This window comes from Micropterus salmoides, unplaced genomic scaffold, assembly GCF_014851395.1.
Source record: "Micropterus salmoides isolate LMB-PRFRI ecotype aquatic unplaced genomic scaffold, ASM1485139v1 Ms_hic_scaffold_15, whole genome shotgun sequence".
NCBI lineage: Eukaryota > Metazoa > Chordata > Actinopteri > Centrarchiformes > Centrarchidae > Micropterus > Micropterus salmoides.
The window spans coordinates 101,710-129,020 of NW_024040596.1; the positions used below are offsets into that span (position 1 = coordinate 101,710).

Below are 27,311 nucleotides of genomic sequence, written 5' to 3' on the forward strand. Positions count from 1 at the left end.
CACTTCTTCTAACCTCTCAGTCTGTTTTTCATCCAGCTCTGTTCTAACACTTCTTCTAACCTCTGTCTGTTTTTCATCCAGCTCTGTTCTAACACTTCTTCTAACCTCTGTCTGTTTTTCATCCAGCTCTGTTCTAACACTTCTTCTAACCTCTGTCTGTTTTTCATCCAGCTCTGTTCTAACACTTCTTCTAACCTCTGTCTGTTTTTCATCCAGCTCTGTTCTAACACTTCTTCTAACCTCTCAGTCTGTTTTTCATCCAGCTCTGTTCTAACACTTCTTCTAACCTCTCGTCTGTTTTTCATCCAGCTCTGTTCTAACACTTCTTCTAACCTCTCAGTCTGTTTTTCATCCAGCTCTGTTCTAACACTTCTTCTAACTTCTCTGTCTGTTTTTCATCCAGCTCTGTTGTAACACTTCTTCTAACCTCTGTCTGTTTTTCATCCAGCTCTGTTCTAACACTTCTTCTAACCTCTGTCTGTTTTTCATCCAGCTCTGTTCTAACACTTCTTCTAACCTCTCAGTCTGTTTTTCATCCAGCTCTGTTCTAACACTTCTTCTAACCTCTGTCTGTTTTTCATCCAGCTCTGTTCTAACACTTCTTCTAACCTCTGTCTGTTTTTCATCCAGCTCTGTTCTAACACTTCTTCTAACCTCTCTGTCTGTTTTTCATCCAGCTCTGTTCTAACACTTCTTCTAACCTCTGTCTGTTTTTCATCCAGCTCTGTTCTAACACTTCTTCTAACCTCTCAGTCTGTTTTTCATCCAGCTCTGTTCTAACACTTCTTCTAACCTCTCAGTCTGTTTTTCATCCAGCTCTGTTCTAACACTTCTTCTAACCTCTCAGTCTGTTTTTCATCCAGCTCTGTTCTAACACTTCTTCTAACCTCAGTCTGTTTTTCATCCAGCTCTGTTCTAACACTTCTTCTAACCTCTCTGTCTGTTTTTCATCCAGCTCTGTTCTAACACTTCTTCTAACCTCTCAGTCTGTTTTTCATCCAGCTCTGTTCTAACACTTCTTCTAACCTCTGTCTGTTTTTCATCCAGCTCTGTTCTAACACTTCTTCTAACCTCTCTGTCTGTTTTTCATCCAGCTCTGTTCTAACACTTCTTCTAACCTCTCAGTCTGTTTTTCATCCAGCTCTGTTCTAACACTTCTTCTAACCTCTGTCTGTTTTTCATCCAGCTCTGTTCTAACACTTCTTCTAACCTCTCTGTCTGTTTTTCATCCAGCTCTGTTCTAACACTTCTTCTAACCTCTGTCTGTTTTCATCCAGCTCTGTTCTAACACTTCTTCTAACCTCTCTGTCTGTTTTTCATCCAGCTCTGTTCTAACACTTCTTCTAACCTCTCAGTCTGTTTTTCATCCAGCTCTGTTCTAACACTTCTTCTAACCTCTCAGTCTGTTTTTCATCCAGCTCTGTTCTAACACTTCTTCTAACCTCTCTGTCTGTTTTTCATCCAGCTCTGTTCTAACACTTCTTCTAACCTCTCTGTCTGTTTTTCATCCAGCTCTGTTCTAACACTTCTTCTAACCTCTCTGTCTGTTTTCATCCAGCTCTGTTCTAACACTTCTTCTAACCTCTGTCTGTTTTTCATCCAGCTCTGTTCTAACACTTCTTCTAACCTCTCAGTCTGTTTTTCATCCAGCTCTGTTCTAACACTTCTTCTAACCTCTCTGTCTGTTTTTCATCCAGCTCTGTTCTAACACTTCTTCTAACCTCTCTGTCTGTTTTTCATCCAGCTCTGTTCTAACACTTCTTCTAACCTCTCAGTCTGTTTTTCATCCAGCTCTGTTCTAACACTTCTTCTAACCTCTGTCTGTTTTTCATCCAGCTCTGTTCTAACACTTCTTCTAACTTCTCTGTCTGTTTTTCATCCAGCTCTGTTCTAACACTTCTTCTAACCTCTCGTCTGTTTTTCATCCAGCTCTGTTCTAACACTTCTTCTAACCTCTCGTCTGTTTTTCATCCAGCTCTGTTCTAACACTTCTTCTAACCTCTGTCTGTTTTTCATCCAGCTCTGTTCTAACACTTCTTCTAACCTCTGTCTGTTTTTCATCCAGCTCTGTTCTAACACTTCTTCTAACCTCTGTCTGTTTTTCATCCAGCTCTGTTCTAACACTTCTTCTAACCTCTGTCTGTTTTTCATCCAGCTCTGTTCTAACACTAAACCTATTTTTTAAAAGATTTTATAGAAATAAAGTTTGACTTGACGACTTTGCTTCCTCCGTTTCCAAGACAACTACGCAGAAACGAAGACGTCACAGCCGCAGACAGCGCCCACACGGAATTTGTCGCTACGTTAGCAGCGCACACTGTACGTAAAGAGTACGTAAAGTGCGTACCTTCATGTGAGTGAGCGTGACGAGACTGTACGTAAGCACGTCGTGAATCCGGCCGCAGCAGCGTGCTAACGCTACCTGTCCCAGACTTAAAAGCCTTAAACATGTACAAACACGTGATTAACCGCGTCCCTACCAGCTCCTCCTCCTTCTCCATCCCGGTCGGCATCTGCGGGACGGCCCGGTTGATGGACACGCAGTCCGTCAGGTCCGGCAGGTCCCGGTTCCGGTAAACCGGGAGCGCTTTGGAGGCGTCCAGCGCGCGCGCCCGGAACGAGAGTTTACTCATTGTTTGCGTCACCAGCGACGATCCGCCTCAAACCGGGTCCGGTACCGGGGACAATCAGGTCCGGAAGAGACTGGGTCCGCCGCGGTACGGCTCATCGGTGTGCGCTGCTCCGGTACCGGGCGGGAGGCTTTAACGGGCCGCGTCTCCGGGCTGCACCGAGGAAAACATGGCGGACATGTCCACACAGGCGGCGATCCCAGCAGCCACCGCGGCAACAAACAAAACACGCGAGACATGAAGCTGCGCGCGCAGACTAGTAAAGCGTAACTTCAGTTAAAGTGAATCAAACCTGAAAATGATTTTATCCAGTCAGCCTGTGACAGAAAGACTCTGTAGCTTTACATGGACCAAAAGAAGGAGGACTGAAAGAGTTTGACACGCAGGAACATTCAAGGAGAGGCGACTAATGGGTCAAATTACAGAACAACCTCATTTAATCAGAGTTGGTTTGAGTCAAAATAACTTCTCTAACAGATGTAATGGAGAAGGATGTTCAAGAAGAGGACGACACGGAGACAGCAGGGCTGGACTGGGACTCCCCTCACCAACACACCGTCGCTCCATTTAGGGGGTCAGATTAGGGGCGTGATGAAACAAAAATATATTGTAATAGATGTTTATAAAAAAATATTTACAGAAGAAATATTCAATAGGGGGCGACAGGGTGTTGCAGTGGTTAGCACTGTCCCTCACAGCAAGAAGGTCGTGGGTTCAAACCCCGGTTGCCCCGGCCTTTCTGTGTGGAGTTTGCGTGTTCTCCCCGTGTCTGCGTGGGTTCTCTCCTGGTGCTCTGGCTTCCTCCCACCATCCAAAGACAGGCAGACTAGGTTGATTGGTGACCCTATATTTACACTGCATTGCAGGTTTTCTTAAGCAGGCTACAAATAAACCTTTCTCAGAGTATTTTTATTTATTTATTTCTTGGTGCGAGCTATTTACGGTTTTAATAGGACCACCTAAATATCACACTCCTTAAAGATTTATCTGCCAAGCTTTTCATTGGTGGTGACTTCAATGAGGCCCCAGGTTTAGATGTTGACAGTTTCCCCCTAGAGGAAGATCCAGTAACGTAAAAGTAGTTATTAATGATGTTTGCAGTAGTCTGTCATTGGTATGAGTTCAGACTTATGTGTCCAAAGTCACTGGATTCATTTAGGTGGTTCAAAGCTGACTTGTCTCAGAATTCTCGCATTGATCTCTCACCTCTTTTATGCCCGAGTAAAATCCATCAGCTCCTCTTACAGACCATGCTGGAATTGATCTGGCCCTGTCTCCTGCAAACTCCCATCAACAAAGAACTCCAGGATACTGGAAACTTATTTTCCTCTTTTCTGCAACAAGCCTCCTTTTGTTCAAATTATAAATAACTTCAAAACCAGAAATGACATCTCCTCTGTTTCTAAATGGGAACTGTTTAAATTTGAATGTAGAAAGTTTTCAATTAAGTTTCAAAAGCTAAAATGACAAGGAATTTTAAAAGAAATAAATGATATGTTAAACATTCCAGATCCTAATAATGAGGATAAAATAAAATTACACTCTTTACAAGAAGAGCTGAATCTGCTTTATGTTGAAAAAGCAAAAGGGGCATTTGTCAGGTCAAAATGGCTGGAATATGGAGAAAAAACCTCATTGTACTTTTTCAGTGGCGAAACTAAAAAGGTTTCTTCACTAGTTGTTAACAACAGTCTTACTTTTTGCTGCTCTTTCTTTGATAAGGTCAGGAAATGTTGAAGTATGTGAAAGTCGTTGTAACTATTAGTGAACTGGAAGCTGTTATCCATAAAACTCCATCCAATAAAAGCCCTGGTCCTGACGGGTTGCCATTTTTACAGAACTTTCTGGGAGGACATTAAAGACGTGGTTTAGGCTGTTTTTGAGTAATGCATGGAGAAAGGAGCGCTAACTGAACCAATGAAACCTTTATGTACTTTCTGTAAAGTAGAAGTTGAATCTATTAGTCATCTTTTCTATGTCTTGTTGGTAAATTTCACATCCATAAGGCTCGATCGCTTCAAAACACTCCCTCTTTCCATCTGTTCTGTATTGAATTACAAGATCTCTTTGACTCTGTCTCTAAAATATCATCAAACCTAAAGCTATTAAAACCTCTTAATAATTAGCAAATGACTTAACAAAGAATCTATTAACATATAGGCTCTACATTACTTTATATCTCCCTCTCCCAATAACAATCTAATAATCTTTACTTATAAAGATTATTAGATTGTTATTGCTTTATATATTTAATAAATTCCACGTCCCCTGCTGAACCTGATTAAAAAAACACACTCTCATTTAAAGATTAAACAAATGTAAATCAGTGGTAGAAAGTACAACAATAAAGATCCAACAAAGGTTAAAATCAAGGGCAGCTGGACTTGGTTGAAGATACTGGAAGACGTTTCGTCCCTCATCCAAAGGACTTCTTCAGTTCTGACTGACTGGCAGGGAAACTCAGCTATTTAACCTCAGTGGGGTCGTTGGCCCGGGTCATCGATACCGCTGGTTCGTTAGTGTTCCTTGTTGCTGTGACGACAGTCGTTACGGTCGTTAAGACTACCTGTGGCCAAGACTGAACGACCATCGTTGGTATCTTCACCTGAGGCCAAGACTGAACGACCATCGTTGGTATCTTCACCTGAGGCCAAGACTGAACGACCATCGTTGGTATCTTCACCTGAGGCCAATAGGTTACGTTTGTTGAGTTTCCTGGGAAGTGATGAAAGGACAGCATTGTAAGTGGGGGTAAGTGGTGGCGTAGACCCCCTCCCCTGTTCAATGACGGCTTCTCCACCCTGGTGTAGATGCTTCCTTGACACCTCTTTCAAACCATCCATCTTCTCTGTCTAAAATGTGCACCTGGTGGTCCTCAAACGAGTGTCCTCTGTCCTTCAGATGTAAGTAGACTGCAGAGTCTTGACCTGAGGAGTTGGCCCGACTGTGTTGAGCCATGCGTTTGTGTCGTGGTTGTTTAGTCTCCCCAATATACAGGTCTGTGCATTCCTCACTGTTCTGTTCTGGTCCTTCTCTCTGGCTTGGGCGCTTGTTGGTATGTTTTCCGCTCTGTGGTGCAGTGTTCTCATGACCCCTAGCTTGTGCTCCAGTGGGTGGTGGGAATCGAACAGTAGGTATTGGTCTGTGTGTGTGGGTTTTCTGTAAACACCAATCTGCAGGCTCAGAACAGAAGCACCTGAAGGGGGCACTTACAGTCTGTGGAGACCCTAAATGAACCTTTGTGAAAAAAGCCACAAGATCCAAGAAGAACAAAACTACAGGGGAGGAGGAAAAGAAGGTCAAACGCAACAACATTGTGATTCCGTACGTGTCTGGAGTATCAGAGAAACTCAGGAGGATTTTCAACAAACACAACATCCCTGTGTTTTTAAACCCAAGAACACACTAAGACAGATGCTGGTCCACCCCAAAGACCGCACACCCAAACACAAGAAAAGCAATCTAGTGTATGCGGTCCAATGCAGTGAGGAATGCACAGACCTGTATATTGGGGAGACTAAACAACCACGACACAAACGCATGGCTCAACACAGAAGGGCCAACTCCTCAGGTCAAGACTCTGCAGTCTACTTACATCTGAAGGACAGAGGACACTCGTTTGAGGACCACCAGGTGCACATTTTAGACAGAGAAGATGGATGGTTTGAAAGAGGTGTCAAGGAAGCATCTACACCAGGGTGGAGAAGCCGTCATTGAACAGGGGAGGGGGTCTACGCCACCACTTATCCCCCACTTACAATGCTGTCCTTTCATCACTTCCCAGGAAACTCAACAAACGTAACCTATTGGCCTCAGGTGAAGATACCAACGATGGTCGTTCAGTCTCGGCCACAGGTAGTCTTAACGACCGTAACGACTGTCGTCACAGCAACAAGGAACACTAACAAACCAGCGGTATCGATGACCCGGGCCAACGACCCCACAGAGGTTAAATAGCTGAGTTTCCCTGCCAGTCAGTCAGAACTGAAGAAGTCCTTTGGATGAGGGACGAAACGTCTTCCAGTATCTTCAACCAAGTCCAGTTGCCCTTGATTTTAACCTTCGTTGGAGAACTATGACCTGGATGACTGAGAATCTTCATAGACAACAATAAAGATGTCGTATATACATATATCTTCTGTATACATAGATTAAAAATATCCCCCTCTCAGCCCCTTGCTTGGTGGTATGTGTCATCCTCAAGCTCAGGTCCTCTACCAGAGGACTGGGAGTTTGAGGGTTCTGCACAGTGTCTTAGCTGTTCCTAGTACTGCACTCTTCTGGACAGAGACCTCTGATGTTTTACCTGGAATCTGCTGTAGCCACTCTCCCAGTTTGGGGGTCACAGCCCCCAGTGCTCCGATCACCACTGGCACCAGTATTGCTCTTACTTTCCACATCTTTTCTAGCTCCTCTTTCAGCCCTTGGTATTTCTCAAGCTTCTCGTGTTCCTTCTTTTTGATGTTGCGGTCGCTTGGGATTGACACATCTATCACTGCAGCCTTCTTCTGCTGTTTGTCGATCAACACGATGTCTGGTTGGTTAGCCATCACCAGTTTGTCAGTCTGGATCTTGAAGTCCCACAGGATCTTAGCTCGGTCAATTAAATTCAATTTTATTTATATAGCACCAAATCACAACAACAGTTATCTCAGAGAGCTTTTCATAAAGAGCAGGTCTAGACCGTACTCTGTGATGTTATTTACAGAAGCCCAACAGTTCCCACCAAGAGCAGCACTAGGAGACAGAGGCAAGGAAAAACTTCCTTTAAGAGGCAGAAACCTCGAGCAGAACCATGACTCAGGGTGGGCGGCCATCTGCCTCCACCGGTTGGGGTGAGAGAGAGAGAGAGAGAGAGAGAGAGAGAGAGGGAGAGAGAGAGAGAGAGAGAAAGAGAGAGAGGGGGGGGGGCAGCCTACACAATATCCAATATCCACACACAGAGGTACAGACAGTAAGGTGATGTTGCTATAGACTAAATGAAAAATGGTACAGATATTTATAGTAGTGTTAATGATAACAATCGTAATGTTAATGATTATAATAACAATAATAACAACAGGACTAGTAACAATAGTCGTTGCAGCAGAGGGTGTCGAGCAGGAACACGGGGGCAGCAGGTGACCTGCAACCACAGATCCAGACTCCACAGCTCCAGAGCCAGAAAACCTGCAGGAAGTGACAGGAGGAGAGAGGAGAGAGACGAGAAAGCACAAGACTACCAGAAAGGGGAGAAGTTGTGTTAGTAACATGCAATAATGGGATAAGGTTGCATACAGAGGGAGAGAAAGTAGAGGAGAGAGGAGCTCAGTGCATCATGGGAAATCCCCCGGCAGTCTAGGCCTATAGCAGCATAACTAAGGGATGGTTCAGGACTACCTGAGCCAGCCCTAACTATAAGCTTTATCAAAGAGGAAAGTCTTAAGCCTACTCTTAAATGTGGAGATGGTGTCTGCCTCCTGAACCCAAACTGGAACCTGGTTCCACAGGAGAGGAGCTTGATAGCTGAACGCTCTGGCTCCTAGTCTACTTTTGGAGACTCTAGGAACCACAAGTAACCCTGCATTCTGGGAGCGCAGTGCTCTGGTGGGGTAGTAAGGTACTATGAGCTCTTTAAGATAAGATGGTGCCTGACCATTAAGAGCTTTGTAGGTAAGAAGAATGATTTTAAATTCTATTCTGGATTTTACTGGAAGCCAATGCAAAGAAGCTAAAACAGGAGAAATGTGATCTCTTTTCCTGGTTCCTGTCAGAACACGTGCAGCAGCATTCTGGATCAGCTGAAGAGTCTTAACGGACTTTTTCGAGCAGCCTGATAATAAGGAATTGCAGTAATCCAGCCTAGAAGTAACAAATGCATGGACTAGTTTTTCTGCATCATTTTTAGACAGGATGTTCCTGATTTTCACAATATTACGTAGGTGAAAAAAGGCGGTCCTTGAAATTTGCTTAATGTGAGACTTAAACGACATGTCCTGATCAAAGATAACTCCAAGATTTCTCACAGTGGTGCTGGAGGCCAAGGCGATGCCATCCAGGGAAACTATATCTTTAGATAATGCGTCACGGAGGTGCTTAGGCCCCAGAGCAATAACTTCAGTTTTATTTGAGTTTAACATTAGAAAATTACAGGTCATCCAGGTTTTAACATCCTGAAGGCACATTTGAAGTTTAGCCAACTGATGAGTTTCATCTGGTTTGATCGATAGATATAACTGAGTATCATCTGCATAACAATGAAAGCTTATGGAATGTTTCCTGATAATATTGCCTAAAGGAAGCATATATAAAGTGAAGAGGATTGGTCCGAGGACAGATCCTTGAGGAACTCCATGAGTAACTTTGGCGTGAATGGAGGACTCATCGTTAACATGTACAAACTGAAATCGATCTGATAAATAGGACTTAAACCAGCTTAGAGCGGTTCCTTTAATGCCAATGAAATGTTCCAGTCTCTGTAATAGGATCTGATGGTCAATGGTATCAAATGCAGCACTAAGATCTAATAAAACCAGTACAGAGACAAGTCCTTTGTCTGATGCAATAAGGAGGTCGTTAGTAATTTTCACCAGTGCTGTCTCTGTGCTATGATGAGCTCTAAATCCTGACTGAAAATCCTCAAATAAACTATTGCTCTGTAGAAAGTCACACAGCTGTTTAGCAACTGCTTTCTCCAGAACCTTAGAGAGAAATGGAAGGTTAGATATAGGTCTATAGTTGGCTAAAACATCCGGATCAAGTTTGGGCTTTTTCAGAAGAGGTTTAATTACAGCTACTTTAAAGTACTGTGGTACATAGCCTGTTGATAAAGATAGATTGATCATATCTAGTATAGAGGTGCTGACTAAGGGTAAAACATCTTTAAGCAGCCTAGTCGGGATGGGGTCTAAGAGGCAGGTTGATGGTTTAGATGAAGAAATTATTGAAGTTAGTTGGTAAAGATTGAGGGAAGTAAAACAGTCTAAACATGTATCTGGTTCTACAGCTGTTTCTAAGGTTCCTGAGTTTAGAGATAAGTTGGTGCCAGTTGAGGGCAGGTCTTGGTGAATTTTGGCCGCTGGCTTCGCTAACTTCACGTTTCTCAAAATGGAGCTGCCAATGATCAGAGTTGGTTTCTCAGCGGGTGTGTCGCTGAGTGGGGAAAATCTGTTAGAAACGTGAACAGGTTGATGATGCCCCGTGGACTTTGAATGCTTACGACTATTCCTCCTTCGGACAGTCACCCAGCCCCCCCCTTTCCTGGCTGCACAGGGGATGCTGGAGGACGGCTACGAGAGGCTAACTCAGGCCGTTCCGCACCGACTACCGGGGACTGGCTAGCTACAGTAGCTAAAGACTGATCTACCAAGGTGCGGAGCCGGACTTCTAAATCACTGAGCCTCGCCTCCATGTCTATAAATAAACTACACTTATTACACCATTACCGCTAAAGGAGGCAGAGGAGTAACTGAACATCTGACACACCGAGCAGGAGAAGTAGGAGAGAGAGAGGGAGAAGGTGAAGCCATCGCTAGCTGCTAAGCTAAAGTCGCTAACGGCTAAGCTAAAGTACTGTAGCGTCAGCTACCAAAACTTTAGAACAACTATGAGATTGAACAGCAGTCACTAAAAGATGGAAAGAACTGTGAGTGCTTAGGCAAAATTACTGTAAAGAATAAGTGTTTAGCGAACAGTTGGCCGCTGTAATCAAACAAATGTAACTGTTATTTAGCGAGAGCAGCACAACACGGTACCAACACACAAGCACCGGAAACGGAAATGAGTCGACACGCTTACCGCAGTACGTCAGCAGTACGTCAATGAAAGGATTTTGTTCACGCCCCTTTTTTAAGGTCATTGGTCAATATCTTGAACGTTAAATGAGATATCAACAAGCTTTATACAGCTTTTAATCAGATTGGTCCAATGATGATCCACCAAATATTTGGTGGCAATCAGAGCAATGGTCTAGGAGGAGAAGTCAAACAGTCACTATCTCACCTTTGTGTCGCTGCGCTTTGTTGATCTGTTCCTAAGTACTGGAGGACTCTGGTTACTCTCATCATACTTTGTGTTTTACATTGTTTTCCAGTTCAATCCTGTATCTCCACTGTCAGAGAAGGATCCAGGCTACAACCCAGACCCGTCTGCAGATGACAGAGTTCATCTTCTGGTTTGTGTGCTTTCTGCTGACTCAGCAGAAATTACAGACTCAATTCTGGAGAAGATGAAGGCCGTCAGAGAGGCAGCCAGTGACCTGGGTAAGACCTGAGATATAGAAGTATAATGTTCACACATGTTCTCAATGTTAGGTGCTGCTGAGAGGATCCAAAAGCAGACTTAAGGCAGGTTAGTTCACACAAAGACAGTTTATTGACAGGTTTGGAATGTGAAAGCGGGCAGGCTGAGGGAAACCAAGCTCCAAGAACCCTGAGCTGGACAGGCAAGATCTGAGAGGGAAGAAAACACAGGCAGTCAGCGAGGTCACAGACTAGATTAACAAACTCTTTCAATATGAGGCTAGAGTTGGCCTTGGTGCTAGTTACCACTGGTGGGTAAACAGACAATCTGGCGCTGACTGGAAGTTGAGCTGGGTCTTTATTGCAGAGGTTGATTATGGAGATGAGCCTCAGGTGTGGAGCGCCGCCGGAGACCAGCTGGAGCACGCCCCTCCCCCCACCTTACACACCAGAGAGACAAAGACTGACGGGAACGATAAGGCAAGGAGCAGAGGAAAACATGAAGGCAGAAGAGGTCGTGTTTAAAGAACATCAGTTTTATCTCATGACACAAGTCATTTCATCAACAAGTTGTCACATTCTGATACAGTCAGAATCCAGAGGGCTGGTCTGAATATGACACTAATGTCCAGGTCTGTTTTAACCTTTGAAATTAACTGAAGTTAACAAACCACAATGTTTTCCTAAACCAAGTGCTTTAGTTTCCTAACAAAACCGTTTCACAATGTTAACCATGTGTTTAACGCCACGTAACTTATGTAACAGAGTTAAGGTCTGGTAGCCTGTGGCTGGACTGGTACAGGAACCTGTCATGTCTGTCTTTTTGGAGGCAAGGACAAACTATTTGTAGTTTAGGGTGGAAGACTTGTTGGACTGTTGAATAGTTCAGTCAGCCTGATCACGTTAGCTTTGAGTCGGGCTTCTGGAACAGGTGTTTGTGTTTGTTGTTTATTATGAACTGAAGCTGTCTGACAAAGATGAAATACTGAGTGAGTTTCTGTCTGCAGGGATTCCCCAAATGATGATAGTCACCAACATCGACAGAGCCTGTGCTGAAACTGAGAAGGATGTGAAGAACGTGTACAAGAGCAAGTATCTGAAGAAGAAGGTGAGATTCTCTATGTTCAGTGTTTGAGCACAAAAAGTCACAACTTCACGTTTACTGACCAGCTGAAATGTTGTTTAACACTCAGATGTCAGACTTCAGCTCAGCAGTGGGAATCCCAGTGAACTGCATCTTTCCTGTGAAGAACTACTGTAAAGAGATCGACCTGGATCCTGACGTGGACGCTCTGATCCTGAGCGCTCTGAGAAAAATGCTCGACTTTGGAGACGACTTCATTGCCAAAATGAAACAATAATAAAATAAATCAATGTATCAGGTGGTTTCACCTGTTGACAGTTTGCTTTGATGGTTAATGTCTGTATCTGATGAAGACTGGGAGTCCCTTGGTAATGGATGTGTGTTTGTGTGTATATGTACATATATAACAAAGTAGTACTGGCTACACCTGCACTACATGAAAAGTGCAATGAGATAACTTCTGTTGTGAAGTGGAGCTAAATAAAAATAATATATATATATATATATATATATATATATATATATATAAACACACGCACACATCCAGGTTCCTACAGCTGTCAGGATTTTCCATGCTTCTCAGCAGATCTTCTGACCTTTGACCTCTGAGTACAAATACCTATAAAACCGTTGCTTTTATGATCAATATATTTCATTTTTTTAGCCGCTTCAGATTTTTTAAAAGCTTAAAGCCTCCAGTCTTGGTTGATTCAGATTCTCTGTCCTGGAACGTGCAGACATTTCTGTAACTTCTCTTTAATGGAAAACTCTTTCTGCAGCACTGGCTGATCCTCCTGGGTTAGAGTTGGGCTTCCAGCTGTATGTTCAGAATAAAACTTACTATTAAACGAATAAAACTTTCTCTGTCTCTTATGGTCTCCGTGTATTATATGTTATATAAAATGAAACCAGCCCACGCTGGACTGAAGGACTTCGTCCTCTCTCTGTTTCTATGATGGACCTGGCAGCCGTCAGAGCCGGACTGGGACAGAACGTCGGCCCTGGTATTTCTGCCCAGGCGGCCCCTCTCCGCACCAACACCATGCCCCCCCACAACATGTGTACCAGCTGAGGGCTGCTGTGGACCAGTGGACTCCTTCACACTCATCACTGACTCCGTGGTGATCAGCGGTGGCCACGGAGGACACGACTCAAGTCAAGTTCAGACGGCGTTAGGAAACTGAGCTACAGAAACAGCTGCTGCAGCGCTGCATGAAGGGAGAGATCACAGGAGACAGGCTCACTGTGAGAGAGTTGTGTTTTTATCACTGACCTTCATTTAACTCTCATCCTCGTTGTCACTACGGCACACACTCCACCCAGGGGCCTCACTTTAGCATCAAACATTCATTTAAACAAGTACATTTTCTTTTCTTTATGGTGGAAATGTCTTCATTTATAAAAAGGGAAGCACTAAACTCAGGAGGCCTGTGAGAAAATAAAGCAGTAATCAGCAGCTTGGTTTGTTTTAGCTTCAGTTACTATTTTGTTTTCTTATTGTGCTACACAGACCTTCCTCAAAGCTTTTTCATTTGTTAATTAACATTTCTTGGTGCAAATTGTTTTCAGAATATTCCCCTAGGCCCACTTAGTCAAAAAACACAGGAGCTGCCCGAGTGAAATGAAGAGGATTTGAGGACATCTATAGTTGTTCATGTTAGTCAAGAAGCTAAATGAAGAGAGGAGAACGAGAGAGAGAGGCGTTCTGTCCACAGCTGGAAGTTGCTGCTGTCTCACAGCCTAAGATGCAAAGAACATAGTTGTCTGTTGTAAACTCTGAGCGAGCAGCAAAAAGCTTTCAACTACAAACATTTCTACTTCTGATTTACTGAAGAATCTGCTGAAGCAGCAACGTGAAACTTAGGCATGGCAAGTTTATTTGTATAGCACATTTCAACAACAAAATTATTCAAAGTGCTTTACATAAAACATAAAAGCAACAGGGAAATATAAAAAATACACATTAAAAAATAATAAAAGTTACAGTGCAGTGTAAAATATTTAATTAAAAGCAATGGTAAAAAGAAAAGTCTTCAGTCTTAATTTAAAAGAACTGACAGTTTCAGCAGACCTGCAGTTATCTGGGAGTTTGTTCCAAATATACGGAGCATAATAACTGAACGCTGCTTCTCCTTTAGTTTAGTTTTGACTCTGGGGACAGAAAGCAGACCTGATCCCAGACGACCTGAGAGGTCTGGATGGTTCATAACGAAGCAGAAGATCAGAAATGTTAGAGAAAGAAACTCTGCTGCTGCCACTGATGCTTGGACTCGTCAGGAGAGAGCGGCGTTAGGCTAAGCAACGTTTTATAACATCACTGCAGTGAATAGACTAAATACATCTGTGCCTCTGAACTGAACCCTCTATACTTTAGAATTCAGTTCAGTTACCTTCATACAGAGCAGGTCGAGACCCTCTGTGATACTGAAGGTTTTGGATGAAGAACTGGACTGAATCTATTTATTAACTCTTGTTTGGAGAAAAAAGAGTTGGATTGTGATTTCTGTGTTTTTTTAAGATTTAGATTTTTTATTCACATTCTCGACGTTTGATTTAAATAACTTTGAAACAACCCGCCAAACAAATCATATAATCTTACTGCGATGAGAGAGACCTGGCTGGCACGCCGAACAAATGTAATAGTTTAAACTGTCACAGCTCGGCGGTTCACACCACGCACACACTGAAATGTGTCGTCAGCGTAGAAGTTTATCACAACCACACGTCAAAACAGGTTCCTCACGGTAAGGGAAGAAGAGATAAAGCTCGCAGTTTGTACCTCTAACGCCAAAATCAGCCGTGTTTCCCAACACAGACAGCCGGTGGCAGGTAGGCAGGAGGGGTCCAGTGGAGTCGAGACTCGGGGGAACCGTGTCTTCATGTGATCTGCTTCAGATAGAGCCCCCCAGAAACTGATCTGATTTGTCTTCTGTTCACTCACTTTGCATTTTGTTTACTGATAAATAGAATCTATTAACATGTCAACATGTTTGAAAGCTTTCTTTCTTTCCAGTATTTTTCCACCCCGGCCTAAAACTTCTGCCCAGTTCTGTACACACACAGTCTTCAGAGGAACTCATGTTGAGGCCATAGAGAGTCTTTAGTGTAAAAAACAACTCAAAGTGTAAAAAACAACTCAAAGGAAAAGAGGAAGAGACGACTGGATGCAGCAGACTCGCTCTTTATTTCAGGAGAGACATCCTGACGTTTTCTTCTGTATTCAACAACCACCTCCGATCGAAGCCTCAAACTGCCGACAGACAGTGAACGCACCGCAGCGTTTACTGCGGGGTGAAACTATTCAGGGATCAGCGATCTGAGCATCAACGCGTCTTTTAATTGTTGGTTTGTCTCCAGCGGAGGCTGAAACCAGCTGAGAGCTGCAGAGAGGAACCTTTCACAGACAGGAAAGAGGAGGAAACGCTCACTCGTCTCTCTCAGTAGTAAAACACCCGAGTCACTAAGTTCATTACGTGAGACGTGTTTTTATGTTCAGAGACAGAAACCAGGGGCCTCGTGTATAACAGACTGCACAGCTTCCATCTTTCCTTTATACATCACAAACAACATGGCTCCTCCCTCTAATTACTATGCAAATGACCATAAACACGCCGACGTCCCCTCCGAAGGTCCGAACAACAACGGCTGCTGCAAAACAGGTGAAAGAGAGAAACTACACCGAGTCGACTCCTCAACAGTCACGCCAACCAGGTGGAGAGAAACTTCATGAGTGATGACCAGCTGCCCTTCTCATGTTATATAAAAGATATATTTATCGACCACTCACTGCAGAACAGCTTCTCTTGACTGTCACAGAGATACAAGGGAAGGAGCTTCAAGGCTGCAGTCTGCACCTTCATTTCACCTGAGCTACCGTCTTGGTTTGTCCCTTAGGTGGTGTACAGCTCGATTATTCACTACAAGCATCACCTCACATCAGATCCATTGTTTATTTAAGAAAAGGATTTGTGGAGCTCTATAAAGTCAAGTCACCTCTTCATCCAGTCTGTTAGGAGCTGATCCATCTCAGACGGAAAAGCTGCCCTCCTGGCCTGATAGAGTCCTGGAGTGTGCTGCTTCATGGACAGCCAGCAGTGAGATGTTGATCAGCATCGTCAGGAAATGTGTAGGAAAACTATGAAATATCATAGAAATGTGTCAAATCCACTGAAGGGGGGCTTTAAAGAGCTGCAGAAACCCTCACCAGAGTTTGGTTTCCCCACGCGGGTCCTGATGATGCAGGATGACCATCACCAAAGCTGTCCAATCAGCAAGCTACCTGTCAGTCTGTGTGACGTCATGGTTACTCCTCTGGTTCGTTTGGAAACCTGCAGTGTGAACATGAAGCGGACCAGAACTAACATGCAACAGGGGATCCGGACCAGATGAACCGAACTGCAGGTGTGAGAACCCCCTGAAACCAAAATGGGGTCAGCAGCTTTTCTCTTCAGCTGAGCTCTGCTCTCTGTGCTCCACAACTTTATTTGCATCATATTATATATATATTGTATTTCTGGTGAAATCATGACAACAATATTTTTCTTCTGATGACTCAAAATCATTTCTAACTTAAAAGAACCTGTCCACTGTGACTTTATATAAACTTTTATCTTAAAATGATTGTCTTATTATTAAAAAATCAACATGACAACTTTATTTCTTGTGAAATTGCAGCTGTTACTGTAACATTAACTACTTGTTCTCAAATCACTGTGACTGGGAGAATGAACGAGAGGCACCGAGCGCTTCAAGCCTTTAATTCCGTTTTCCACAACATAAAAAGCGCCACAGCACTTTGTAGGAAAACCCAGTGAAACAGACCTTTTCTCCGTCGCAGTTCGAGTCTTCCTGGGAACATAGACTAAAGGTTAACGGGTACCTGCAGGCGGCCCGGCAGGATGGCTTTAGATCCAGAGGTGACAGACAGCAGACATTTCTGTTTGTGCAGCCATGCAGCTACCAGGATTACGGTGTCGGCCCACATTTAACTCGGGAAGGATTTTAGTGGTTCAACGACACGTCCCAGCGAGCAAGAAGTCGTCTAGAATACGTCTAAAAGACGTAATTGTTAGACATCCAGAAGACGTCCTCACAGGAGCCAGAATGAAAGTTTTTTTATACGTCTTTTCTGGACATTGTTTAGACATCAATTAAAGACGTGCTACAGACGTATTTGTTAAGACATCTAAAGGCAGAATAAATATTAGACACGTTTTCTTTAGTAGAAATGCCAAAGACTGTTAAGACCCATACTGACATGAAAATCCCATCTGTGAATATTTGGTAGGATCCAACTTTAAAAAATGTTTACTTCAAAATAGTTGCAGAGTTAGTTCTGAGAAAAACCCAGTTACTTAATGGTTGTCGTGTCATGAAACTGCAGACACAGATCTAAATTAGATTTTAAAGAATATTGATAATATTGAATATTCAATTGAATAACTAGTGTATATACTAGTCTTGCATTTTTTTATCTTATCAATATAATTTTAATAAACTGCCTAGTATTTTCCTGTAAACCAAACTGATCACTCGAAGAAATCAATGATTTAAATCTCAAAATATATTTTTATTACTAATTTTACCCAAACTTAAAACCAGAAATGTAAAGTATAAATTAACACAATAAAACTGTATTACTGCCAGAACAGTAAAGTTATAAATAAAAGTACTATAAAATGTTGTTAAAAAAGTAAAGAATTAACAAAATGTGGCTGCTATTAGGTCCACAATATATTTGTAGCCACCACCCCCGACTCTCCCGGGAGCATGTTTCAAATGATCGGCTGCAGCAGACTTTATTTGGGCCTCTGTAGCAGCTGGGTCCCATTTCATGACAGCAGCTAAAATCACAGCAAAAACATGCACATGAAAAATAAATAACAAACGCCACTGTTGTGGTCTAGCTTGCAGCACAGATACATAGTATACATAGATGAAAATTTGAGTACTTGATTAAATGAAATAGTTATTAAATCAAGTCAAGTTACATCAAGCCTGATATTCAACATTCCACACACACATACATATACATATTATACACACTTTTTTTTTTTAAATTGCCATAATATGAAGCTTACCTTTTATTGCTGAAAACAATTTCTTGTCTTCAATTCCAATTTTATCCTTTTTGCCCTTCCCCTTCATATTAAAAAAGGTCATCAGCTGATTGGTGAAGAGCCTAAATCCAATACAAGACAAAATTAATATGCAATTATTACTTACACACACACACACACACACACACACACACACACACACACACACACACACACACACAGCATGGCGACCGCAGGAATTCAAAATAAATGACAAAAAAAACAAACAGCGATTTTGATAGAACATTGGCTGAGATGGACAAAGGGCTGCATAAATTAACCATCGTCAGCCTTTGTGCGTTCACTGAAGTGCACAGTCCTGCTCCTTACTTAAAACATCAACTAAACCAAACCCCCAAATCAAGCACCAAATGAAAAAAAAAAAATGGGGACACAAGAAAACCAAAGCAGAGCTGAACTAACATGAAAAACTGTTCTGGTCAGATGTCTAAAGACCTGTGTCTGTTAAAGTTAATGTGTAAATAAATACCTGTCCATCACTTTGTGCGTGCAGTCCTTTACATCTCTCCCCCCCCGACTCTTGCCAGCTGACAAACCTGTAAATATATCAAGGGTAAAAAATTGAGAACATTGTACGGATAGAGAAAAAAGTTCAACCAGTGTGGTCCAATTGTTTGCTGCCTTGAAAAACTCAATTTTGAAAATTACATGTCTAGTCTTGAGATAATTGAATGATTTGTTTAACTCTAATATCACATACTTTGTACACATTGTATCAGCAGGTAAAATACAAAATTCAGATAGAATTTGCTAGAACGATATTGAAATGTATCAATATGAGCTGTATTACTGTGTTTCATATATCTTCTGACTGCAGTCAGTGGTGTGTCTCCTTATAACGCAATTAACACGCCTAATCTTTCGGACCCGAATCACCCTGACTGACTCGCAGCTTGGCACACAACAAAAACTCCTGCTGTTGGGATGTTGCCATTTCTGATATATTAACATTCCAACATTTAAATTAAAAGAAGTACACTAAAGTTTGATCAGAAAGAAAAATTGTATTATAATAAACTAAACTTAAGTTAGAGATCACCTACGCTGCAGATGTGTACTGAAGTGAAAAGCGGAAATGATTAGACCTGTTTGTCGGTTAGAACGCTTAGCGCACTGCATAAACCCCCTATTGGAAGAGGTTGAAAAATAAGGTTTCAAATTTGTTTTTCTCCAGAAGAGAAGCCTCCTCCCTCTCAAACTCTTCCAAGGTGTCGATCTTGCTTATATCAATCCCAGAGTTAGGTAAGGTCCTCTGGAGTTATTTGACCTCATCAGTGAGAGTCACCAGCTTTGTTACCACTATTTTCTGGAATTCTGGCATTAATGAGAAATTAAGAAAAAAATGATTACTCACTATAATCATGGTTCTCTGGTAACAGCAAGGCATTTCAGCCTTTCAGTAAAAGAGTGCTCTCTAGCAATCCCAGAAAAATGAATGACTATTCAATTAGTTACTTAAAGGTGGGGTAGGTACAAATTTTCTATAAAACTTTTTCCCAAATTTGTTTAAACTGTCTATATTTACCAATACATACTTAAAATGTAGGTACTCTGAAAAAGAAAGTATACAAATAGAGTGTCTGTAGTCCTCTCAGTGCTGTAATAAACACAGCTCATTATTTCCAACCGGGACGAAAGAAGTGATCGGCTCAGCGGCTGTTACTCTGCCTCGCTACCATGGCTACCAGCACTGCTGCGTAAGAGCAGCCCACATGCCCGCACACGTTTGCTCAAGGATCGGAAGAGGCACTGAAGCTGGGAAGAATCACAATTATGGCAGAGCAAGAGCAGTCAAAATTCCCAGTTACCTGCATATACAGTCAGCGAAGGAAAACCGGGCAAAAAAGGAAAACAGTATTTGAAAAGGTTATGACCCAAAAGTCTTTGGATAAAGCAAGAAGTCAGACGAGAGTCAATATCGGCGGGGCTTTCCAGCCGTGGCGACAACTGACAACCAGGGTGACGCCAACTGACATTGCTTTCGTGGAAGCTTTTACATGTAAAACACCATATATGTTATGAATCTTACACGAAATTCACCTTCATCACAGTGTAACTGATGGTAACATGAAAACGTGTATCAATGCAACCTTTTTTTAGTTTTTATGTTACTAGCTCGTTACTGAATCAAACTCAATATATTTTAAACTTCACCATTACCAGTATCGATATGCTAGCTTGATAGTGAGTACTACCAGCCATGTTAGTTGTTTATATTAATAATGATAAAGTTAGGCATTTAATTACATGTGATTCTGACATGATGTCATGCACTGCTCCTCTCCGCGGCGCTGGTAAACGCGTCCTCTAGCTGAGCGCGGTCGGCAGCACGCGTTCCTGTGTTTTGGGGGCGTGGCTTTGTTAGGATCCCAGACGGGAGGGGGTGGGGGTGAATGAAATAATGAGCTGTGTTTATTGCAGCACTGAGAGGACTACAGACACTCGATTTGTATTCCTTTTTTTTCTTTTTTCAGAGTACTTACATTTTAATTATGTATTGGTAAATATAGACAGTTTAAACAAATTTGGGAAAAAGTATATTTAGAAAATTTCTACCTACCCCACCTTTAATACTTTATTCAACAGGGAAACCTTAACCCTGTATTTGACAAATCAGTTTTATTAAAGAACAATTTTATTAAGAGATGGTTCTAGACCAAATGTCATAAATGGCAAAGCAACAAGATGAAAACCTGAAGTCTGATTTACCAAACAGTTACAAAGAGAATGCAATGTTATAATACATATTAGTCTGGGTTTCACATGAAAATATTTTTGTACTTACTCGCTTCTGACAGGGGGAATGTGGTTGGCACAGCCCTATTGTAAATGGGCCTTGCATGCGAAAGACCTAAGCAGGAAAGAAAAAAGTGTGTGAAGCAATCAATATGTTTAGAACATATGTGCAATGTGCCTCATTGAGTGATACAACCAATGACATTCACCATCTAAGGACCTGCTCTCCATGGCTTGGGACCTGGGTACACCTGAGAAACCCAAACCACCAACATTAGTCAGTCCAGTAGCAATAGTATTCCTCATGCTAATCTGATATTCAATAAGACAATGTAACTGGCAATACTCACGACCACTTGAACTGTCCCGGCCCACGGACCTAGACCTGGACCTGGACGAACCTGTACAACTCAAACCAATAGTCAATAGTGTTAGTTGCCTGCATCCTGATTGATAATCTAACAATGAAATGTTTTAAACTCACCACTGGTTGACCTGTCGCAGCCCGCAGACCTGGGTGAACCTGAGCAAAAATGACAGTCAGTCATGATCAGTAGTAGGGCTGCACAATTAATCGCATTTTTATCAAAATGGCAATATGAACGAGTGCAATATCCAAATCACAGGGGGCGGGGGCAGGGGGCGCAATATTTGTTAAAGACAAAATATGTGTTATACCATTCTAAAATAAAGTATTGTGATGCTGCAGAGACATCCTGGCCTACAAATCGTATCCTACAGTGTAAAGGGAAAATCTTTGTTTGGTACAGATCCTCTTCCTCCTTAAAATCTTTTAAATATTTTACAATGAGAGTAATGATACAAAAATTATCATTCCCTCCAATATCACAATTGCAATATCAGTCAAAAAATTGCAACTAGATATTTTTTTCTTACATCTTGTGATCACAGTAGTGATTACCTGCATGCTGATTTGGTATTGTAACAATAAAAAGTAAACTGATCAGCAGGGCAGTTGGAACAAATTCTTAAAGTCAAATATAATTTGAATAGTAAAAAAACAGTACTATTTAAATCCTAAAATTACAAAATGCTTTTCTCATGTCACGTTTGATGAACAATTCAAGTTAGCGAGAGTGAGAAACACAAGGCAATGTGAGGTCTTTAGATGTACCGAGTAATGTTAGTACAGGAGGAGTGACAGGCTGCGGGATTCGTAAGGATGGGAAATAGCTTTAACATTAACTTTAAAATTGTCATTCACCGAGCCAAAATGCTTGTTATCATTAGTCAGCTAATTATTTTTTCCTCACTACATTGCAACTTAAAGAAGCTTAGCTGGGAGCTTCATGGAGACAGCTAAAGTTAATGTTAGCTGCCCTACAGCTGTCAGTTAGCTTCGACTTCATATATTACCTAATAGCTGTGTTCTCAGGAACATCACAATCAGCAAGAAACACAAGGTGTTAACTCACTTAAATGGTATGACTTATAAATGGTTGTATTTCGGTTATGTAAATTATTCTGTAAAATATTAAATCTTTGAACATTTGTTTGCCGAACTCTCTCCTGCTCTTTTGTTACTATTTGTTACTATTATTACTATTTATGTAACTATTGGTAGTTTTTAACGCTATTGTTAGTTTATGACAAATCTTTTCTGCTGTGCTTTCGAACATGTTTAAATTGTGCTAACTGAGCACCAGCCTTTGCAAGAGAGCCGCTTCAATACACTTGTTAGATATTGTATCATTACTGCGTTAACAATGCATAATAGTGAAATACAGGCTGCATTTGAGCAATAAATATTTGAATATTAAAAGAAAAATGAAATTTGAATGGTATTTAATTGGAAGATTGACAGCTCTACTCACCACTATTTGATCTGTCACGGCCCACTGACAACAAAGACAGACATAGTTTAATACAATCACAAATAACTTAAAATATAATTTAATCTGGTTAAAATGTGCATGGTCATCTAAGCAACAACTCACCATTTTTTGGAATTTTGATTGGTGGGGTGGGAAAGACTGGAATTATAGGACTGGCATCTTATCAGTAAATAAGGGGTATAAAACAAATACAGTTTACTTAATTTTGTTATTAAGCACAGGCAACCTTTCAATGCACATTAAATTAATGCCACAACATTTCTGTACCTCCTTTCCACTCCTCTTTATCCTCCCCCTCAGCAGACGCCTCACACAGGTCTGATCCTTTGAATATTAAAACACGTTACAGTTGACTGTTCCAAAAGACCCGCCCCCTTAGTTACTGTCGCCATGTACCAACAAGCTATGCCGCTCTCATGTTCTCACACAGTTAAAAACACATCGCAGAGCAGAGAGGAGACTGACAACACGCTGACAGACAGGACAGACCAGGTTACTTTTGATATTAAACATATTAAACAAAGTCTCACCTTACAAATTTGGTCATTTTTTAAATAAATGTAAACAATAATTATCGTTTTGTGGCTCTTTAATGTGTCGTGACAGATCGCTGTAGAGCAGGGGTGTCAAACTCGGTTCCTTGAGGGCCATAGCCCTACAGAGTTTAGTTCCAACACTGCTTCAACACACAAACACAGGCAGTTTTCAAATAAGCCTGAAGGACTTGATTAGCTGATCAGGTGTGTTTAATTAGGGTTGAAGCTAAACTCTGCCGGGCTGTGGCCCTCCAGGAACTGAGTTTGACACCCCTGCTGTAGAGCATCAATTAAAGGTGCTCGTGAACCGATCATCTCTCCATTCTAGCATAGACATGAATTGTTTTAACCGCGGAAAGGCGTCAGTACACTCCGTTTCTCAAGTTCAAATCATCCCATGTTAATCTACTATCTCTCCTGACTGCTTTGTCGGAGAAAAAGGCAGATGGCGAAGTATGATTGGTCAGATCACCTGTCAATCAAGCTCCCTGCGAAGGGTCAATTGTAACATGAGTTTGCATGTTTTCACTATTCAACCAATGATGGGGACATACCTTCAACAAAATCTTCAAAGGTTTTAGTTTTTTTTTCTTTCTCTTTTGCACTACAACCTCTCCGTCTTCATCTTCATCTTCTAATTGTTCAGCATGGCTGGTGTGATCATGTTCTTCACACTCACGGAGACTTTCTACAAAGACAGCATGCATGTCATCAAAGCTTATATAATCACATAACTTCTCAGAATTGCATCAAAATATAAGAGGTTACCTGAGGTAAATTTCACTTTCACCAATGGGAAAGTTTCCCAATCCTCCTTCGGAGCCACATGGTTGTCGAAACAATATTTTGCCCTCGTCTTTGGCCATCGAAGGGTTTTTTCACCAACGTTCACCCAGGCATCAGGGATGGTCCCCTCCATCTCCTTCCCATTTTCATTCCACACAGCTCTGACGAAAAGCATAACCTGCAACAAAAAATAATATAATAAATAAATGAATGATGAATGATCACAATCGCGATGTCAAGAAAGACTATGAAACAAAGTACAAAGAAAACAGAAAATTACTCACTGCTCTTGACTAAAAAACTTTTGTAGCTTTAATAAGGACTAGTCTATATTTTATTTATAATTTATGCAGTGCAGACTGTTTGATAACTGAATTCAGTTTCGGTATCTGTCCAGCCTTAAGACAGTAGGGGCACAGGTAAATATGACATTTATGTTTTACTGTTGTACTATTAAGACAAATAACAAGCTAGTAAGTTAGCTAAAGAATAAGCATATAGTTGCTAATGAATAAGTACTAGTAATTAATGGAATAGTATCTAAAAAATAAGTAACGTTAGTATTAAAATACTAACTTGGTCGGTTTAAATTAGTAAATGTTAAAACGGCTTGCCATAGAAAGTCCGGTTTGAGGCTGATTGGCGCAAACTAAGCTAGCTTAAGTAGTTGATTAGCTAGCACGTCCATTTAGAGGAAAACACATTTGATTGATGACTTGACTGGAGCAACTGCGACTATCGAAAAAATGATAACTTTTCGGGAATCACTCACTTTATTATTACCAATATTACAACATACTTACAAGTCCTTGATAGTCAAGTGCGAGACAGCGACACGAGACGAAGACAGCCTTCAGACAGTTAAGGTGCGGACTGCGGAGAGCCGGAGACTGCTGCGCGGACCGGACTGCAGTCACATATCCGTCCGCCAAAGAACTGGAAACTCTGTGTTCCGAGCATATTTGATCAATATAAAAAATCTCAGTATCATGTTATAAAAGTTAAAAGAAAGCTGACCGTCCCTGTTATTTATTAACACTAAGGTAGAACTGTGTTTCTACAGGGGAGGTATATCACAATCTACTTGAATCCGGAAAGAGTACCTAATAACCGCCTTTTTCACCAGAAAAAAAAAACCGAGAGAAAAAAAACACTATCTGAAAAATATGCATATATTACTTTTTAATATAATTTTACTAAACAGCATACACATAATAAATAAATAACAAATAACAACAAAATATAGCCTATAAAAATTGGACAAATAGAGTATATGGGTGAAATTGATTTTATTTACACATTTGCTGAGGTCAAGTTGGTCAGCTTGGAACATGATATTTTGGAACCATGGCCTTCAAAGGCCCATTTATGAAATAGCCTACCCATCACCCTCAAACAGACAGAAAAAAAAGATAATTAATAAATTTTTTCTAGAATAAATATAATTTTATATAAAACTTTCGATATTCCATATGGACTGGAAGAAGTGTCACCATCTGCCTTTGTCCCCAATAGCCATATAGCAACCTTTTTCATCTCTTTGTTGCTCAGTGGCGTTCTTCATCTAAATTAAAAAACAATAAGAAATTTATAGTCTTGTTTTGGGAGGAGTCTGTCAATTGATCCGTTTAATTGAGTCTGAACTGATCATTCCGTGGAAAAAAAGCTTGGACATTAGGCTACCAACAAAATTAGAGAATTTAAGTTAATTCATAGGTTTTACAAAGTGCTCTCTCAAAAGACTTAAGAATGATATACTCTTTCTGTTCAGAAAAACATGAGACTTATTTTGGAACTGCTCTTTCACAGTGACATTTTGGTGTGACATTTGTGATTTTATCAAATGTTATGTGAATCCTAACTTTGGATTTACATATAGAACTAATTTTAGTTTTCATGTGAATAAGTGATATTTATTTTATAAACCTTGCTTTTTCTGTTATTTAAATTTCACGTTCACAAATGTAAATTTTTTAAATGCAATAAGATTTAAACTAAAAACTGAAAAGCTATAAGAACAGTGGCTGTGTAAGACTTGCACTCTGGATTGAAAGACTTAAATTAGTCTGGACTGAGGGACTCTAATGTGGTAATGTTGTGATGATGGTTGTTAATGTTTTTGTGTTTTGTTGTAGTTTTCTTACAATCATTTAAATAATAATAAAAAAAATAGCCTTTAGCCATGCTGTCTCTTTTTTCTTTTTCTTTCTTTTTCTGTCATTTCTGGCTATAGCCGCATTGTGAACATCTTTTTTTGATTTGTGGACATTTTTGTGGCCTAAACATATTTTCTGTCATTTATTGGCAAAATCTGGATGTTAACTGTTAACTGTTATAGCCAGTATGAACGTCTTTTCTCAACTAGTTCTGGCTGTCAGTGGACGTTTAGATTATGGCCTGGACGGACGGACGTGATATCAACCTGTTTTGTATGTCCACAGACGTCGCTTGCTCATTGGGGTGTGTCCAGGTCCTGATAGGGTCCAAAGGAGCCAGGCCGTTGATAACGATGCGCTCTGCGGTCCGTCTCCTAGATAAGCCAGTGTGGAGATTCTCTTTGTTTTCTTTCACAGCGAACTTAATAAAAGGCAAAGAAAGAGTTCCCGCCCGCTAATCACATCTAGCAGTATTAAAAGCTTTGTGAACCAACATTAATAGACTCAACATCATGTAAAGATGGTAGACTGCTCCTGGCAGCCCTCCTGCAGCTGCTGAAGATCTTAGAGCCCCTTTATGTGACCAGCTGAACCTCTGCGTAAGGATCCAGGTTCCACGCGCCGAAATCTTCATTATACATGGACACACACACTCAGGGCTGGTTTCCAAGAAGCTGAAGAACTCTTTTAAGTCACGTGGTTCATTGGGGGCGGGTCGTTATACACAGAGTCGCCTCCTCCTGTTTGCTGCAGATGTGGGAGAGCTACAGGATGGCTGCTCGCAGTCTCGGTAAGAAAGTTTCTCCTCCTTTTATGCAGTAAACTGCGCTCAGGTCAGTGTTGGGCAGTGAAGAGTTACAGTCACTGACCCGAGTAACGCTGCCTTCCTGTGTCACTGAACGCACCACGCTGGATGCCACTGCGCGACCGTAAACAGCTCAGCTGCACCGGATGTTGTTCGAGTCAGCTGTTCGCAAGAAGCTAAAGGAAGGCTGGAGAAGGAGGGAGAGAGGCGTCCACAGCTGGAAGTTTCAGTCTGTCTCAGTCTGGGATGCAAAGAACATGTCGTCTGTTGTAAAAAGCTTCTGATTTACTGAAGCACGTGAAGCAGCACAGCGACGTGACCCTGTGGCCCCGGTGCCGAGCGAGGTTTTACCTTTAGTAAACGCGCTGAAACTGCTCTAATAAA

At 41.4% G+C, this 27,311-nt stretch overlaps 3 protein-coding genes across 3 annotated transcripts in view; 2 read left to right on the forward strand and 1 right to left on the reverse strand.

Moving 5' to 3' along the window:
* The window catches only part of epc2 (enhancer of polycomb homolog 2 (Drosophila)), a gene marked incomplete in the record, with an annotated part of 33,328 nt that extends 30,501 nt beyond the window's left edge, over positions 1–2,827 (reverse strand). The window contains 1 exon segment of the mRNA XM_038719952.1: positions 2,481–2,827. Within this exon segment, the coding sequence (XP_038575880.1) occupies positions 2,481–2,633 (153 nt within the window).
* Positions 2,800–12,253, forward strand: LOC119903607 (interferon-induced protein 44-like). Its single transcript, XM_038719849.1, has 4 exons — positions 2,800–2,844; positions 10,582–10,870; positions 11,857–11,957; positions 12,043–12,253. Exons 1-4 carry the CDS (start codon positions 2,800–2,802, stop codon positions 12,208–12,210), a joined length of 603 nt encoding a protein of 200 aa, XP_038575777.1. The 3' UTR covers positions 12,211–12,253.
* Positions 12,254–26,836: 14,583 nt separating this feature from the next.
* Positions 26,837–27,311, forward strand: part of LOC119903735 (interferon-induced protein 44-like) — a 153,519-nt gene continuing 153,044 nt past the window's right edge. The window contains exon 1 of the mRNA XM_038719954.1: positions 26,837–26,912. The gene's annotated coding sequence lies outside the window, so the exon portion shown is untranslated. The remainder of the gene's footprint in view (positions 26,913–27,311) is intronic.

Excerpts from the sequence above, each read along its gene's own strand:
- LOC119903607 (XM_038719849.1), top strand. The coding sequence starts at position 2,800 with ATGGCGGACATGTCCACACAGGCGGCGATCCCAGCAGCCACCGCG. Across the intron at positions 10,871-11,856 it reads AGAGGCAGCCAGTGACCTGG|GGATTCCCCAAATGATGATA; the intron begins GTAAGACCTGAG and ends TTCTGTCTGCAG. Across the intron at positions 11,958-12,042 it reads GCAAGTATCTGAAGAAGAAG|ATGTCAGACTTCAGCTCAGC; the intron begins GTGAGATTCTCT and ends TTTAACACTCAG.